This window comes from Nuphar pumila, chromosome 13 (assembly GCF_984573655.1).
Source record: "Nuphar pumila chromosome 13, dmNupPumi1.hap1.1, whole genome shotgun sequence".
NCBI lineage: Eukaryota > Viridiplantae > Streptophyta > Magnoliopsida > Nymphaeales > Nymphaeaceae > Nuphar > Nuphar pumila.
In genome coordinates, this window is record NC_143261.1 from 96,598,728 (window position 1) to 96,616,537 (window position 17,810).

At 39.4% G+C, this 17,810-nt stretch overlaps 1 protein-coding gene across 2 annotated transcripts in view; it reads left to right on the plus strand.

The window, feature by feature from the left end:
• The window catches only part of PIR121 (transcription activator), a 194,568-nt gene that overhangs the window by 91,493 nt on the left and 85,265 nt on the right, over nucleotides 1–17,810 (plus strand). For both annotated transcript variants that reach the window (XM_089985299.1, XM_089985300.1), the window contains 2 exons: nucleotides 6,897–6,973; nucleotides 7,565–7,735. In XM_089985299.1, the coding sequence (XP_089841425.1) occupies nucleotides 6,897–6,973; nucleotides 7,565–7,735 (248 nt within the window). The remainder of the gene's footprint in view (nucleotides 1–6,896; nucleotides 6,974–7,564; nucleotides 7,736–17,810) is intronic.

Here is a 17,810-nt window from a genome sequence, read left to right on the forward strand (position 1 = left end):
CACTGCTATGGACTTCTCTTCGTCATCCGGTCCCTCTGCCAATTTCTTGAGTCAGCTCGTTACTGAAAAACTTACTCATTCTAATTTTTTGACCTGGAAGAGGCAAATCCTTCCTTTTATACGGAGTCAGGATCTCGATGAACATTTGGGTGGTTTAGTTCCTATACCACCACGGCTTATTTTGCAGGAAACCAAAGATGAGAAGGGCGACACAATTACCATTTCTATTAAGAATCCAGAGTATACAGCTTGGAGGAAGCGGGATCAGTCTTTGGTTGCTTATATTACGTCAACACTTTCTCAAGAAGTGTTGGTTACTCTTTCAGATGATTGCACTGCGGCAGATCTGTGGAGTAAGTTGTCTCAGACATACTCTCAGATATCAGAAGCCCGAGTTATGTACTTAAAACATGAATTTCAAAGTTTGAAGAAAGGCTCCATGACAGTCATGGAATACATAGGCCGCTTGAAGAGTATTACTGATCAATTGGCTGTTGCTGGAAGTGCTATTGCAGATAAAGATAAAGTTCAACAACTTCTCAATGGATTGGGTCCTGATTTTGACATGTTTACCACAGCTTTATCCTGCCTTCCTCACTTGCCCACTTTTGACGACCTACAAGCGAAACTTCTCCAGCATGAGATGATTATGAAGCAAAGGGCAGAAGGAAATGAATCATCTCGTCCTCATTTAGTTTTGGCCATGGACACTTCTGTAGGTTTTGGACGAGGGAATGGAGGGCATCAAGGAGGCCGAGGGCGCGGACGTTTCAGGCAGGGAGGACGTGGTATCTTGCCTACACCTAATATTTCAGGGGCCTTTAATACAAGGAATCAGAGGAGAGTGCCCACTTGTTTCTTATGTAACAAAAGAGGACATGTGAAAGCTGATTGTTGGTTCAATCTACAGAATAGAGGAAAAATAAACAAAATTGAGAATAAATCAGCTACTGTTGTGGACACAAAAGTGCCATCCACAGATGTGCAACAACTTTTGTTATCAACATTGTCACAGATGTCGATCAAGCAAAATGAATAAGGCAAATGGTATGTTGATTCAGGTGCCGCCACACATGTTACGGGTAATGCGGGTAAGTTATCTCACTTATTGCCTTATTTTGAAAAAGGTAGTATAGTTACGGGAGATGGAACTTATCACTCCATTAGTCATACTGGCAATGCACATATCCCTATGTCAAAGTCCTCATTTCACTTGTCCAATGTTCTTCTTGCTCCTAATATTAAAAAGAACATTGTTTCTGTAGCTAAACTTGTTGACGATATGAATTCTTCCGTCGAATTTACTCCCTCTTCTGTTTATGTTAAGGATCTACGAACGAAGGAGACGTTCGCTAAGGGGGAGCGACAAGGAAACATGTACGTCTTCAAGGAGATTCCTTCAGTGTCTTCACCCTCAGTACCAGTCCTCCAGTTGAAGTCGTCCAAGCGTTCTTCAGTGTCTTCGCCTTCAGAGTCTTTGTTTTTTCCTTCATTGGAAGTTTTTAATTCATCTCATTCTAATAAGCCAGATATTTGGCATAGTCGTTTGGAACATTGTAGTCGAGGTTTCGTTGAAAATCTTGTATCCGATGGTCTCCTTCCAGCATCTAGTTTATGTTCATCTTCTGATAATAATAATAAATGTTCTTCATGCGAACTCTGCAAAAGCCATGTCCTTCCTTTTCATATTATCAATAAAAGAGCTTCAAAGCCATTTGAGATTATTTGTTCCGATGTTTGGGGATCTGCACCTATTCCTTCTCTTTCTGGTAGTCGCTACTATGTTGTCTTTATTGATTCCTATTCCCGTTATACTTGGATATATTTCTTAAAACACAAGTATGAAGTTTTTCAAATATTTCGGGAGTTCCATTCGATGGTCAAAACAAAATTTGCTTGTGATATTGTGCATTTACAATGTGATGGTGGAGGAGAGTATTCATCGAACGAGTTTATTGCCTTTCTTCGGGATAAAGGAATAAGTCGACAGATTTCTTGCCCTCATACTTCTCAACAAAATGGGGTTGCGGAGAGGAAACACAGGCATATTGTCGAGAGCGCGATGAGCATGTTACATGATAGCAATGTAACCGTTAGTCTCTGGACAGAAGTTTTTCACACATCTGTTCATATCATAAATCGTCTTCCTATGACACTTTTGGATCGGAAATCTCCCTATTATACTTTATTTGGGCAACATCCCTCTTACGATAAGCTGCGTGTTTTTGGTTGTGTATGTTATGTACATATTGATTCATCTCTGCGAAATAAGTTTCAGGATAAGGCTGTCAAGTGCAGATTTGTTGGGTATGCAGATGAATACAAAGGTTATCGATGCTATGACCCTACTACAAAACGCATTAGGACCTCCAGAAATGTTGTTTTTGACGAACAAAATTTTCAGGTCAATGACTCTGCAGTGTTGCCACCTCGAGAATTAGAAGTATATGATCCATGGATGAGCGCAAACCTCTTTGCTAATACAGGAGAAACATGTCAGATAAATTGCTCTTCTTTTGGCTTGAGTAGGGAATTGAATGACTCACAAATGCATGTTGAATTATCTCCAGTTGAGCCACCCCCAGTAGAACGTTTCTCTGGACAGATATACACTAGACGGAGCAAAAATACAGAGCCGAGGAATGTGGAGGAAAGCATCGCCAATGAATCGGCTCAAAGGCCGTCACGCATTAAGCATCCTATTCAACGATGGGTGAGTTATGAGACCTTCTCTCTTGATTTCCAGTTGTTTATGTCTCAGCTCACAAAACAGGATGAACCCACTTGTTTTAATCAAGCTCTTCAATCCCGTCATTGGACTGAAGCTATGAATGAAGAAATGGAAGCTCTTCATGAATAACAGACTTGGGAAATAGTCTCTCGGCCAGAAGGAAAGAATGTAGTTGGCTCAAAATGGGTTTATAAAATAAAATATAAGCCTGAAGGAAGTATTGACAGATATAAGGCGCGACTTGTTGCTCGAGGATTCACACAACAATATGGTGAAGACTACGACGAAACTTTTAGTCCCGTAGTCAAAATGAGTACTATTCGTATCATCATATCCCTAGCAGTCGATCAAGGTTGGAGCCTTAGACAGATGGATGTTAAAAATGTATTTTTGCATGGAACTTTAAAGGAAGAAGTGTATATGGAGCAACCACCTGGTTATGCCGAGAAGGATTCTATTGCCTGGGTGTGCAAACTAAGGAAATCTCTGTATGGGTTGAAACAGGCATCATGTTCCTGGTTTGAAAGTTTCTTTATGCAGATTCAGAGTTATGGTTTTAGAAGATGCTCTCTGGATCACTCACTCTTTATTTACCAAAAGGCTGACATTGTTATACTTCTTCTTATATATGTTGATGACATTGTGATCACTGGGAGCTCAGATAGTCATGTGCAAGACGTGAAACAGTTTTTATTGAAAACTTTCAAGATGAAAGATTTAGGGGAGTTGCGGTACTTTCTTGGTGTGGAAGTTGACAGACAACAAGACACATTGACACTCATGCAACAAAAATACACTCTTGATCTTTTGGAAAGAGCCGGGATGACAAATTGCAAACCAGTCAGCACTCCTGGTATATTACATCAAAGGCTGAGCTCTGAAGATGGTCATCTTTGTGTCAACCCTACAACGTATAGAAGTCTCGTGGGGATGTTACAATACTTGACATTTACCAGACCTGATATAGTTTATGCTGTCAATCAGGTATCCCAGTTTATGCATGCTCCAACGGAGGGTCATATGGAAGCTGTGAAGCGCATTCTACGCTATTTAAAAGGAACTATAGGAGACAGACTTGTTTATCGCAAGAACGATAATCTGCATAGAGGACATACACTCATCACTTATACAGACGCAGATTGGGCAGAGGATCCAGATGAGAGACGATCTGTCTCTGGATACTGTGTTTATATTGGGCACAATTTAGTGTCCTGGAACAGCAGAAAACAAAAGGCAGTGGCACGATCGAGTACAGAGGCTGAATACAGATCGATGGCTGCAGGCACGACAGAGGCCACATGGATTAGACACTTATTGAGTGATCTTGGGGAGACAATTATTCGATCATTTCTTTTATGTGACAATCAAAGCGCAATAAACATTGCATGTAATCCTATCCAGCATAGCCGAACGAAGCACATTGAGATTGATCAACATTTCATACGGCAGAAAGTCGAGATGAAGGAGATAGAACTACGTCATGTTCGAACAGAAGATCAAGTGGCAGACCTATTTACCAAGGGATTAACAGGACGTCAATTTTGGCTATTGAAGAGCAAGTTGTGCATGCTCCAAAATCACGTACAACTTGAGGGAGGGTGTTAGAATACAGCATTGCATATGCGTATGGATCTGGATCTAGATCCAGATCCATATTATATGTACACATGTTAAATAGGATTTCAGTAATGGCATTATTGTAATATGTATATGTTTTTAATTTATAATGCTTAGGGTTTTGGTGGTCGTGTATTGGAGTGCCGCCCCAGCCTTTCGTGAATTGCTCTCTCTCTCTCTCTCTCTCTCCCTCTTATCTCCTGTGAACAATTCTGATAACTGCGACGTAGGGAAAGTGTGAAACCCCCATCAGTCTGCGAGAGAGAGAGAGAGAGAGAGAGAGAGAGAGAGAGAGAGAGAGAGAGAGAGAGAGAGAGAGAGAGAGAGAGAGAGAGAGAGAGAACCTAGCTGCCGGCGGTCGTTGGTGGTCGCCAGCAGTTGCCTAGGGTTCGAGAAGGGTTGACTGTCAACCCTTCTCGAAAAAAAATTCCTTTTAAAAGGTTGAAACCGGTTCGTATCAAAACGGACCGGTACGAAATCCGATTCGACTAGGCGAATCAGAACCTAACTGTCTTGTGGCGTCTTAGTCTTGACTCAATCGCTGACTTGCCGAGTTAGCCGATGCAAGCCCGATCCTGGTTAAAACAGGATTGGCCTGAATCGGCAGCTGGTTAGTGGGTGATCCGATCCGACTTGGGCGATGCCCGAGTCAGATCGCTGGGTTTGCCAACTATGGTCCCCAAGGCCCTCATTCTTGTATATATAGGGGCTATTTGCCCCTCTTTTGTTCTATGCTTCTCTTAAGCATTTGGTGATCAAGAATATTTATATTTTTACATTCTTGTGCTCTCTTTTGGCTCATTGTGGCCTTTGTATGCCTTTTTGTGCTTTTGTATTGGCTTTGGCCTTTGTATTGTCCCTTAGTTGACTTGTGTTTGTGCTTTTGCACATTATATTTTTGCTTTCTGCATGTTTCATTACAAAATGTTCATTTAAATCACCTCATAAGGTCTTAATGAGAGGCCCAAAACATTTTAAAAGGTTGCATCGATGTGTCTTCAGATCAAACTTGTTGGACAGTCACCGGTATAGACATTGGACACTTTTTCAATGAGAAAATTTCTCTGTTTAGCAATGAATGGAAAAATAACACTCACTTATGTTGGGTTAAAATTGGACCTTTGGTGTTCGCTACGAGTTATGCCCAATGAAACTTATGACGCCAACCTCACGTGACTCTAGAATCATCGTGACTGATCAAACTTTTTGGGGTTTCTAAGTCAACAAAGTCTTGTCACTTGAAATTTTATCTTACTTGATTCAGCTGGGCATGCTGATGGCATAGTCTTGAAGAAATAGACAAACAAGATAAATGAAATACTATTAATTAGATGCTGTGGGGAAATAAATATAATACCATGCTTGCAACTTATGTTAAGATCACTTCTACCTGTACTTCTGAGAAGTTACAGTGCATTTGGTTTTACACATCACCAAGGGCCTCAAACTATGATAAACCACCCTATCCTGGTTGTTTAGTGTCTTGCTCAACCACCTTCAATCATAGTCATCAAATCCTATGGTATTTGATAATATAGCAATTACATATTGTGATAATATCACAATATATTTGGCAAATTCAGTTTTTCGAATTTTTTGTACTTATTAAAATTAATTTTCAGTATTATTTATTAAAAAACTCAAGTTTTCCTAAGAGTAACCACTTTTTAAAACTCTCCAAGGGAAAACCTTTGCCAAGAATCATATTGGTGACTATGGCTTCAAGACATCCCAATTGGTAAACCTCAACTTGGCTGAGCACCAATTGCTGATAAAAGTGGGTTTAGTTCATCCAGTCATGGTTAGAAGCCACAGGTCCAGGAACTGGCAAACTTTGGATTCTTATGCGCTGTACAATTCATATTCATCACCATTTTTACTCATTTTTGTTATGTAGCTCTTGCTTTACATGCATTGACAGTCACAGTATCTAGATTTTAAAAAGATTATCTTTGATGGGAAAGGAATGTCAAAAATCATTGGCATATTTTGGTCACTTTGGTAAGCGTTGGATTCTTGGAGGACAATGCAGATTCCCCTTTTCCTCTTTCAGTATGTGACGAGTTCAAGCTTGTAAATTACTCTAAATATCATGTTGTCTTCCTCTAACTGGATGTCTGAGTTTAGTTGTTCACCAATGCCATGATTTAGCAATAAGGGGGGACAGAAAATGTAAGATTCCCTTTGACTGAGATATGCTATTGAGTAACATGCATGGAACAATGAGAATCAGTGCCTCTTCGCATAGGTCACAGTTACGGCCTTAAGAAACTCCTGTTAACAGAAGGAAACTACAGCCATCTCGTCATAATGATATATAGATTGGAAATCTGCATTGTGATAAATTCTTTTTGTGACAGTTTTTAGATTTTTGGAGTTCTGCATTGGCTGTTTCAACATGATTTATTATGCATTATTTTGTTGTTTTTATATTTGTATTACATGGTTAACGATATTAGTTGGTGGTTCTGCTATTTAAGATTTGCTTTCTCCTTTTACATTTTATGTTGATGCTATGTGCAAGTGAAGTACCTATTGGTAATTGCAGCAACCATTGCAACATTAACAGATCTTGGATTCCTATGGTTTAGAGAATTTTATTTGGAGACATCTCGTGTAATTCAGGTAAAAATTCTATTTCTGTTAAGTGACACTTTTCATAGAAATGCTATTACTTTTTCTTAATTTAGTAATTATGCCAGCACCATCATTTAGGAATATTGTTAGGTTTCTTCCATAATCAAATAGATCTTACTGGACTCCATATCATTATCGAGGGGAATCAATCATTCAAGGAGAGAATTTCTTATCTGCAAGGGACCACTTCCCTACTGCTCTTGCACTTGGTGCCTTTTTTGAAGAGACTCTATATGCACCTAGGCTCCATATGCCTCTGGACAAGCCATCTGTGATGCTCCCATGCTAGTTTTGAAACCCTTTCTATACTCATCTTTTAGCTAGCTTGGATCATGTTGCAAAGCTAAAACAAAGATTGCATTAAGACATATATGACAGTGTGTGGTTTCTGGTAGCATGCCTAGTGTCATATGTTGATCCAAATCTTGATATGTTCTTTCTTTCCAATAAATCTAGTCTAAGGTTTTTAAAGGTTATGATTATCAACTTGTCTGTTTGTTTATTATGCTTTATTTAGACTGATGGCAATGCTGATATTTGTTTCTCTCAAAAGCTAATGATGCATTTTTATGTGCATAGTTTCCAATTGAATGTTCTCTTCCGTGGATGCTGGTGGATCATGTGATCGAGTCTCAGGACAGAGGGCTACTTGAAAGTGTTCTAATTCCATTTGATATTTATTGTGATTCTGCACAGCATGCACTAACTTCCTTGAAGCAGCGGTTTTTATATGATGAAATTGAAGCCGAGGTGTGCCTTTACTAAAGCCTTCTTTATGTATCTCCAAATCTTCTCTATCATTAATTGTCAATTTCTTGATCTAAACTGATTTAGTTTCTGCTACTGCTATTGTAACCCTATCCTTTTCTGCTATAGTTATCTTGTTAAGTTTCCACTAACGGTATTTCTCATGTCTGGATTATTCTATTTTAAAAAACAAAACTTTTCAAGGACTGCTTTGATATGTGTTACAGATGCTCGTCACAGGTGTGCTAGCTGATCAACCTTGACTGATTCACAATAGGAATCATCCAGCTTAGAACATGTTATGTCGTACCAAGTTAAGTACTCCATATCCATGTTGATATGGAGCACCATGAAACAAACACTCATACCAGGAATGCCATGACACAATGTAGACAGATAAATCTTCTTGCGAACATGGTTGATGCTGTGCATATGGTTTCATCTATGTTTTCTTTTTGCTAATCTTAAGCCTGTATTCTATTTTTAATTGCTATTTTTTGCTTATAGTTTGTTGCTAACTTAGCTATGCGTATAGTCTATGTCACATGAATACGGCTGAGGATACGAGGATACAACCATTTTTATTAAGTTTTCAATATGACTTGTATATAAGGGATATGGAACAAGAGTCAAAATGGAGTATCCGTTTAACAGAGCTTATAGTTCTCATCTATGATACCGCGACATGGCAGTTCGGCTGCCGTACCTGTGTTGACACGGGTACAAGTACCGGGCGCAGTGCGGGTACGTCGCACTGTGCTGGGTCGGGTCTAATGCAGACCCTAACCTCAGAAAAAAAGAAGGAAAATCGCCCCCCTCCCGAAACCCTCGACTCTCTCTCCTTGGTCTCACTCCCGAAACCCTCGACTCTCTCCCTCCCCATCTTTGGCTCTAGTCTTCCCCTCTAGTTTTTCCCTTCTCTCTGTCTCTCTCTCGACGATTGCAAGGTCACTTGAGAGAGAGAGAGGTTGGGGAAGGTAGAAACAAGAGAGAAAGAGGAATGGACCGTACGCCTGTACCTGCTGCCGATTCCTCCATGTCTTCCTTGCGGAGCGATAGAGATGAGGGAGAGAGTTGGTGCCCTTCCCACCCCCCTTTTCTCCTTAATGAAATTAAAAATTTCATTGAGGCCTCTACCGATCTTCATATTCTTAAAAAATATTCTTTTTACTCCTTTTTGTATTCAAAATATCTTCTTCCTCTTTTATCTAAAAATAACCAAAAAATTCTCTTATATATTTTTCAAACACATTTTTAAAACACTCTTATTAAAAAAAATTCATTTTACCCCTTCCTCTTTTATATTTAAAATGCTAATTTTTTCTTTTATTTAATATATATATATATATATATATATATATATATATATATATATATATATATATATATAACGCCCCAAAATTTTGAACTTTATAAACCTTTTGAAATAGTTGGAAAATTCCTTTTCTTTATAGAGTTTATTTCTAAAATCAACGGAAACGATTTCTTTAAAAGAAAAGGGCAAGTTTGACAACTTTGGGCATGTTAGCGAGAGAACAAAGATTTACCATGGACTATCTGCAATTATACTTAGGAAACCATTTCTTCTATTAAAAAAAAATGTCAAGTTTGTACAAAATTCGGATTCCTCTAGAGAAACCGTAACAAAAACCCAAAATGTTCAGGAGAAGAACTACAAGCAGAAACAGTGGATCCTGAGGCCATCTCGCAGTCGCGTTATCGCCTGTTATGTACCTTATTCATCACCTGTACCCATGAAATGGGTTTGTTTCGGGAAAAACTAGTAGGTGAGCACATGAACAAAAAGAACTGAATAAGGCATAAATAATTAATGCAACAAATAATAACTAAGCAGTTAAATATCTGAGACTAACATAGACATTATACATATCAGGTGAAGAACTAGCAAGAATATGTAGGAATGATCATAATCAGGTAGTAAGCTGAAAACTACTGAACAACTAGCAAGTCTTGTGCTAAAATTAACACAACACAATTTATCACGAAGTGTGAACAAGTTAATTTAAGTTTCGATATTAGCTGTCCTGCGGTACGTGCAAACGCGAATCGTAGAAACAACTGAGACTAGTTCGGGCGTCTGTTATTCTATGTATTTTGAATAACCCGAATAGCTAGTTGAGTCTGCTCCAAAGGGGGCAACTTTCAGCCAAGAGAGGATTCCCCAAAAGCTGGAAAGTGTCAACGGATGCATCCTACTTCTATAGGAGTCTATGTGATCTACCACCTAGGATAATGTCTGGTAGTCTCATCCCCTAACTCCAATGACTGGGAAAGCCGAATCTTTGCCCGTGGGTGGTTGTTAACAACCTGTCCATTGGAGTGTGTGTACCGATCCGTCATCTCTCTTGACAGACTACAAGAAGTGAATGAGTGCACCGGGGGTAAATTAACTGACGACCCATTCTATATGCTCTGGTCATTTGACCAAATGAGCATCTTGCCTCTGAAGACGATCCCACTTTATGCGTTTTCAGCAATGTGTGCAAAACACTAATCGAGGTCATAAGACCATCTCCTCCAATCATCGTAGTACTAACATGCCTCGCATGTCCAAGAGTACGCTACGAGGAAAGAGATACAGGTCCTCAAAAGGAGCCTCAACAATGTGTTTCACAAAGATATAATGTTTTAAAAACTTATTTTAACATTCTAAATCTTTCGAAACGATCAACAACTTGCCTACATATGGCATGCGATTTTGTAGAATCTCGCATCCGATAATGCAGCGTCTGCATGCTACACAAGTCTCGACACTGATCTCGGTAATCAGGTTCGCAAAAGAAACCCCCACCCATCAACTTGATCTTTCCCCAAATCAAAGATTTTCCAAAACATATTGGGTATACGAACTAGTAGAAGGTACTCCTCCCGAATACGTTGAGTAGGTGAGGCTTAGATGCAATAGCGCATCACACAAAAAAGGGAGCTCAAACTTTACCGGCAGAACTGCAAAATCGAAGAACTGGGAACCTCGCAAATGACCCAATTAACTTCGAGGTTGCGTCGTTTAAGCTTCAAATCCACCACGGTTGTGAGAGCGAGAATGGTGGAGGTCGATGCACTTTCCATGAGGTCATAACCATGGAATTCTACGTGAAGAATGCAACAGGGAAAAGCATGTGCGATGGCAAGGCGAAAATGAAAGATATTAATGCGAAAAGCAAGAGCCTGGGCGCGAAGCGCGACGACAAAGCAAAATGACAGAAATAGGAAATACGAAAGCAAATGACAAGGATTGCGAAACCGCGTCCTTGAGCAAAAGACAGAAAGCAGTAAATGCGAAAGCAAAAGCCTGGGCGCAAAGCGCGGCGGCAAACAGAAAACAAGAAATGCGAAAGCAAATGACAAGGATTGCAAAACCGCGTCCTTGAGCAAAAGCCCGGGCGTAAAGCGCGGCGGCAAACAGAAAACAAGAAATGCGAAAGCAAATGACAAGTATCGCGAAACCGCGTTCTTGAATTAAATGCATACTTATATACGTATATGTATATAAATATATAATTAAGTCCTTTCGATCTTGAATTATTTAGGCTCGATTCAATTATTTAAGTCTTTGTGCAACTTCTCCTACCTCGGGGTATCGCGAGAAAGAAGACGTCAACGAGCATAAGTGATCACCGGTTCGGGTCAAGGGGCGCGAATGGGTTCCGTTGCGTAACTGCAAATGCGCGAAGATTAACAATCTAGGAAACGAGGAACAAAGAGCTGGGAGAAGGCTCAACCTCTTAAAAAAATACAAGGCATAAGCCAATGGTCTCCGCCGAGTTTGAAGGGCCGATGACCCCCATTCAGTTTTTGAAAAGGGATGAGGCAGGAGCCGATGGCTCCTGCTAGTTTGTAAAAGAGGGGGCAGGGGCCGATGGCCCCTACCGGCTTTTTAAAAAGAGGGGCAGGAGCTGGCACCTGTCAGATTGTAAAGAGGGACAGGGGCATCAACCCTTGTCGAAAATAAAAGAGGGGCAGGGCCCCGGATCGAGAAGCAAAAGGGGGGGGGGGGCGCAGGGGCCAAAGTCCTTTGCGGCTCTTGAAAAGGAGGAGGCAAGGGCCAATGTCCCCTGTCATCCATGAAAAAATTGGGGCAGGGGCCCCTGCCGGATTCTGAAAAACGAAGCAGTGGCCAAAGGCCCCTTCCAAAAATTCCAAAACAGGCGGAAAAGGGTGGGGGGTCCCGACCCCTTTCGCCGGCCCACTGGGTGACAGAGGGCCGAACGAGAGAGAGAGATGAGGGGAAAGAAGAAGGGAAGGTAGGAGACATACCTGGGGAAGGAGGTTGTCGGACGGTGGTCGCCGACGTCGTCAGACGAGCAAGAGGGAAGGAGAGGGAGACATTAGACAGAGCGAAGGGGGGGGGGGGGGTTGCCGGGAAGGAGGCTCGCCGGGAAGGAGGAGGTGAGAAGGGGAGTCGAGCGGGAAAGAGAGAGAAGACGGGGGGAGGCTTCAAATGCTTCCCCCTTCTCCCCTTGCATCTTTTTAAAGATGAAGGGGGGCGGGCACCCCCCGATAGGCCTCGGGCGGCTCACCGTCAGCCCATGACGGGCTTGGATTCGGGTCAGATCCGGATCCTACCCGAGTCCAGAATTTTTTTCTCTTTAACTGGGTTTGACTATATATATATATATATATTATATATATATATATATATATATATATATATATATATATATATATATATATATATATATATATATATATATATATATATATATATATATATATATATATATATATATATATATATATATAGTCGTGTCCCCGTACACACATTTTTCGAACTTGCCGTGTCGTACCCTCCATATCCATACCCGTATTCAGGTGTAGGGGTGTCAACGGGTCAGGTTTGGTTTGAACCCTGGTGGAACCAGACTTGGCCCCGATTTTCGGGTATTGTATCACGTCCGAACCCAGATCTTTGATGACAAATGCCATGTTTTAAATATGTTTGAAATTCATTTGATAGGTATTCTCCTCCGGAGTCGGATCTAAGAATGGATATGTGACTTTGAAATTGATTTTGAATTTTTGCACAAAATTCTTTAAAAAAGGTAAAGACTTCCGATTTAAGATTAAGAAAATAAATCCATACATATCTAGTATAATCATCAATAAATGTCACATAATATGAATAACCACCTTTAGATAGAACCGGAGATGGTCCCCACACATCGGAATCCACCAATTTAAAAGGTCTAGTTGATATAAAGGTTCTTGTAGGAAATGGAATAAACTTCATTTTTTTTTTCAAAAATGCAATCTTTGCAATTGATATATTTTTCTTTACAAAACTTGTTTTCGAAAGGAAAAAGATACATTTTAGAATAACTTGGATGTCCAAATCTTTTATGCCAAGTTTCAATACTTTTATCTTGGACATAAGTACAAAAAGAGTTTGTAGAGAGTGTCAAGTGATCCATGTAGTAAAGATCTCCCTTTCTATGGCTTTGCCCAATCCGCTTTCTGGACTGGAGATCCTGCATAAAGCACCCTTGAGATGAGAAAGAGATTTCACATCCATGGTCGACAATTTGGGAAATGGAAAAAAGGTTGAGATTTAGTTTAGGAACTATTCTTACTTTTGGAACTAAAAATTTTTGAAAATTTTTAGGATCAAGAGTTCCAATTCCATTTATTTTGAGAAAAGTTTCATCGGCCGTAGAGACATAAGATATTTTTGAATTGGTGCATACATTGGTTAAAGCATTTTCATAGGGAGTCATGTGAAAAGAAGTTCCAGAATCTAAAATCCAAGAAAACGTACCGGGAGGTGATGAAGAGGCAATGACGACACTGGAGGTGGAGGAAGTAGCCTTTAAGCTTTGTTAGAGACCCATGGATATTTGACCAAGAGTGTCCTTGAGATTCCCGTTTTGCCTTCATCTTCTTTAGTGGAGGATTCCTCAACGGAAGCCACCTTAGGCTTGAAAGTCCAATTTTGATTTTGGACATGCAGATTTGATATGTCCCGGCTCATAACAATGATGACATATAATCATCTTCCTTCTACCATTCCCTTGTTTTTCAAAATGAGGTGGCTTGTATGTTTTAACGTGATTGCCGGGTTTAGATACGGCAAGAACTTCATCCATGCTTTTACTCATGCCATGCCGGGTTTCTTCTTGAGTAATTTCGGCAATGGTATCATCTAATGAAGGAAGAGTGGATCTATGAAGGAGTGAGGATCTCACTTGTTCAAATTCGGGACGAAACCCAAATAAAAATTGAAACAATCTATCTTGTTCCATTTGTTTTTGTCTAAACTCAACATCCTCCGTAGCCACCCATTTAGGCTCTAAAAGAGCCAATTCATCCCACAAAGGGTTTATAGTACTATAGTAATATTGAATGCTCATATCCCCTTGTTTTGTAGTTCTAACTTTCTTTTGCAAGATCTTTTTGAATATACATACCCTTCATAAAAAAACCAAGCTTCATTAGCTCGGCGAAATTTAGCAATATTGGCACATACCATGCTAGGATTTTTGCATGGTTGCTCTCCCAATCTTTCACTTTTCGTTGATGGTCTTCTATTGCTTTAAGGTGAGCATCTCTCTCAAGAGTTTTTTCTTGACCTCCTTCCATCTTTGTGAGCTTAAGTTGAGGTTCCGGAACGATCCCCACAAAGCTTCTTTCCTTTGAGATTATTTTTCATTGCGGATGCCCACATCATGTAATTTTTTCCATTGAGCTTGAATGATAGGTCGATCTTGGTCTCTATTGCTTCAATAAGAGAATATATAAAAGTGGAGAGAGACAAACTTTCACCTTGGAAGAATTGGATGACTCTGATACCATGTAATGAAGTATGCGAAAGAATCAAGAATACAAATGCATTCACAATGTCCAACAATGAACTTAGCACAAAGGCACAAAGAAGAAATCCACTAAGGGATAATACGAAAGGCCTTGTAACAAGGCTACACACATAAAATAAACTCTTTTTATTAAAGAGGAGCTCACAAAAGCATGCATTACACAAGGGGGAAAGCCCCTATTTATACACTTCAAGGAACCACAAGGGGGCTCCCAATAGTCGTTGGGAGCCCCCAACGACTCTATGGTGGGCCCTCCCATGTGGCTTCAAAAAATAAAAGGAAAATAAATACAAAAAAGAAAAGAAGAAAAAATAAATACCCCTATCGGGTATTATGTAAAAAGACCATAATACCCCTATCGGGTATTATGGGTATTGGAAGAAATACATATATATATATATGTATTGATACATATATTTTAACAATTGCAGCATACCCACAATGCTCCTATTACCTTGTGGAATCATTATAAATCCCCCCTTCATCACATTCAAGTTTATGTTGCAATACACTTGGAGTTAACGACTTACAATCCTTCATTCCCGCTTTGTTGAGTAAATCAATGGCATACTTGTGTTGAGTCGGTATTAATGCATCTTTTCTCCTATCAACTTCTACACTCAAAAAGTATTTAAGATCTCCCAGATCCTTCATTTTAAATATTCGACTCAACACTTCTTTGATCTTGTGAATATGCTCTTTAGAGTCCCCTGAAACTATAATATCATCAACATAGATTAGCAATACCTTTATAAATAAAAAGAGAGTGATCCAAATGGGATATGGGGAAGCCATGCTTTTGAATTTCTAATAAAATGCTTTCAAACCAAGATCTGGATGCTTGTTTGAGACCATTTATGGCCCTGTTTAGCTTACACACATAACTAAAGAGATGTTTTGCACTGTGCCGTTGTGGTTGCTCCATGTACACTTCTTCCTTGAGGTCTCAATGCAAAAAGACATTTTTGACATCTAACTGACTCAAGAACAAACCATGATCAACAACTAGAGATAATGACTCTAATAGTCCCTATTTTCAATACTGGACTAAAAGTTTCTTCACATTAAAGTATATGTTCTTGAGTGAACCCCTTTGCAATAAGCTTTGCTTTGTATCTTTCTATGCTGTCATTTGGTTTGCATTTGATTTTGAATACCCACTTTGATCCAACAACATTCTTTTCCGCAGGCCTCTTGACAACATCCCAAGTCTTGCATTCATATAACACTTGTATTTCTTCATTAATAACTTCAATCCATTGGCTGGATTTTGTAGCTTGATTATAAGACTGAGCTTCTTCTTGTTTAGAAATAGCAATAAAAAATGCTTGATGCTCAGCACTAAAACTCTCATAGCTTACTCATCGATCAATGAGATGTCAAACTCTTTCAGATCTTGCTATTTGGACATTTTGATCATTATGCAATTCAATGGTTTCTTGCTCCAAAACATTTTCTTGGCTACTTTTGCCCCTGTGGCTGTACATAATGCCTTTGAATTTACCATCTACTAAATCTGATCTGCTGAATTGTTGCTTAGTAATAGACTGCTCCTCTACTCTATCTCCTGAATCGGCAAGCTCACCATTAACTTGATCAACTTCATCATGCTATGTGACCGGTTCCACGGTAAACAAACTGTCACTTATCCAAGGCCGGTATAGCTGAACTGTGATTGCCCACTTTCAAACTTGCTGTCCTTGTAATCAAAGTGCAGTTCATCAAAGACGTCCCTTGAAATATAAATATACCTGTTCTCAACATCATAACATCTACACCCTTTATAATCATCGGCGTATCCAACAAATTTACAGATGTATGCTTTCTTATCAAACGTGGTTCTCAAAGATGCATCAATATGAACATAACAAGTGCAGCCGTACGCCTTTAAGCAATTATAATCTGGATGCTGTCCAAACAACTCATAATGTGGTGAGCTATCCTCGAGCACTTTCATTGGCAGCATATTAATTATATGAACTGCTGTATGAAACACTTCAGTCCAGAGGAACAAAGGAACTCACCCTTCATGCATCATGGAAAGAGCACTCTCCACTATGTGCCTGTGTTGTCTCTCAGCAAGTTCATTTTGCTGAGGTGTCCGGGGATAAGACACTCTCCGATTGACTCTATTTTCTTTAAGATATTCAATAAAGTCATTTGAAGAATTCTCGCCCCTACCATCACACTGGTAATTAAGAATAGATGGAGAAAACTAATTGTGAATCAAAATATGAAAGTTTTTAAAGATTTTTAAAACTTCATGTTTGTGCTTCATGAAATATATCCAAGTGTACCGGGAGTAATTATCAATGAAAGTAACATAATATCGACTCCCAGAAGAAGAAAAATTAGGAGCCGATCCCCATATATTAGAATGGACGATTTCAAATAAATTAGAAGCTCTTTTATTCATTGAAACAAAATGTAATACATGACTCTTTGACACTTGACAACTTGGACAAACTTTATTGCATGACTCTTTACTCATACTTGACTGTGAAACTAGACCATTAGAAACAAGCTTTTCAACTAAGGCCTTATTACAATGTGCTAGGCGACTATGCCAGACTCTTGGCTGATTTAACTCTGACTCATTCACAAAACAAGAAGAGCTTCTAGATTTTTCAGCAGGTTTGTTCTGAATACTTACTGGCGAACTTTTCTTGAAGAGATATATATTCCCTTGTCTTTCTTCTTCAACGAATGTCCTCTTCAGGTGAAGATTCTTCATATAAACACGAGTAAAAACAATGCAAGAGTTGGTATCATCAACAAGTTTAGAAACATAAACAAGATTCTTTTTGATATTAGGAACAAGAAAAACATTGGTCAATTGAAGACTGGAATTGGACATGGGAATGCGTACTTTTCGAGTGTGTATGATGGGATGACGAGTGCAATCTCTAGTGATAACTCTATCTCTATAAAAATAAGGAGTCAAGTTTTTAAATTTACCTTCATCTCCAGTAATATGATTAGCCGCTCTTGAGTCCACATACCATACTCACAGATCATTCTGTTTTAGATTTAACCCTGCAATGACAGTCAATAAAAGCTGTTTATCGATCGATAATTGTAGTTCTGTCCCTGACCCCCCTGATTTGCCTGCAGTATTCCTCACTTGTGAGTTGATTTCTCCAGTATACCTTGGGTCATCTTTAAACCAACAGTTAGCTTTAACATGACCTGTTTTTTTGCAGATGAAACATGTTGAGATTTTTTTGCCTTAATAGGGGATAGGGGTA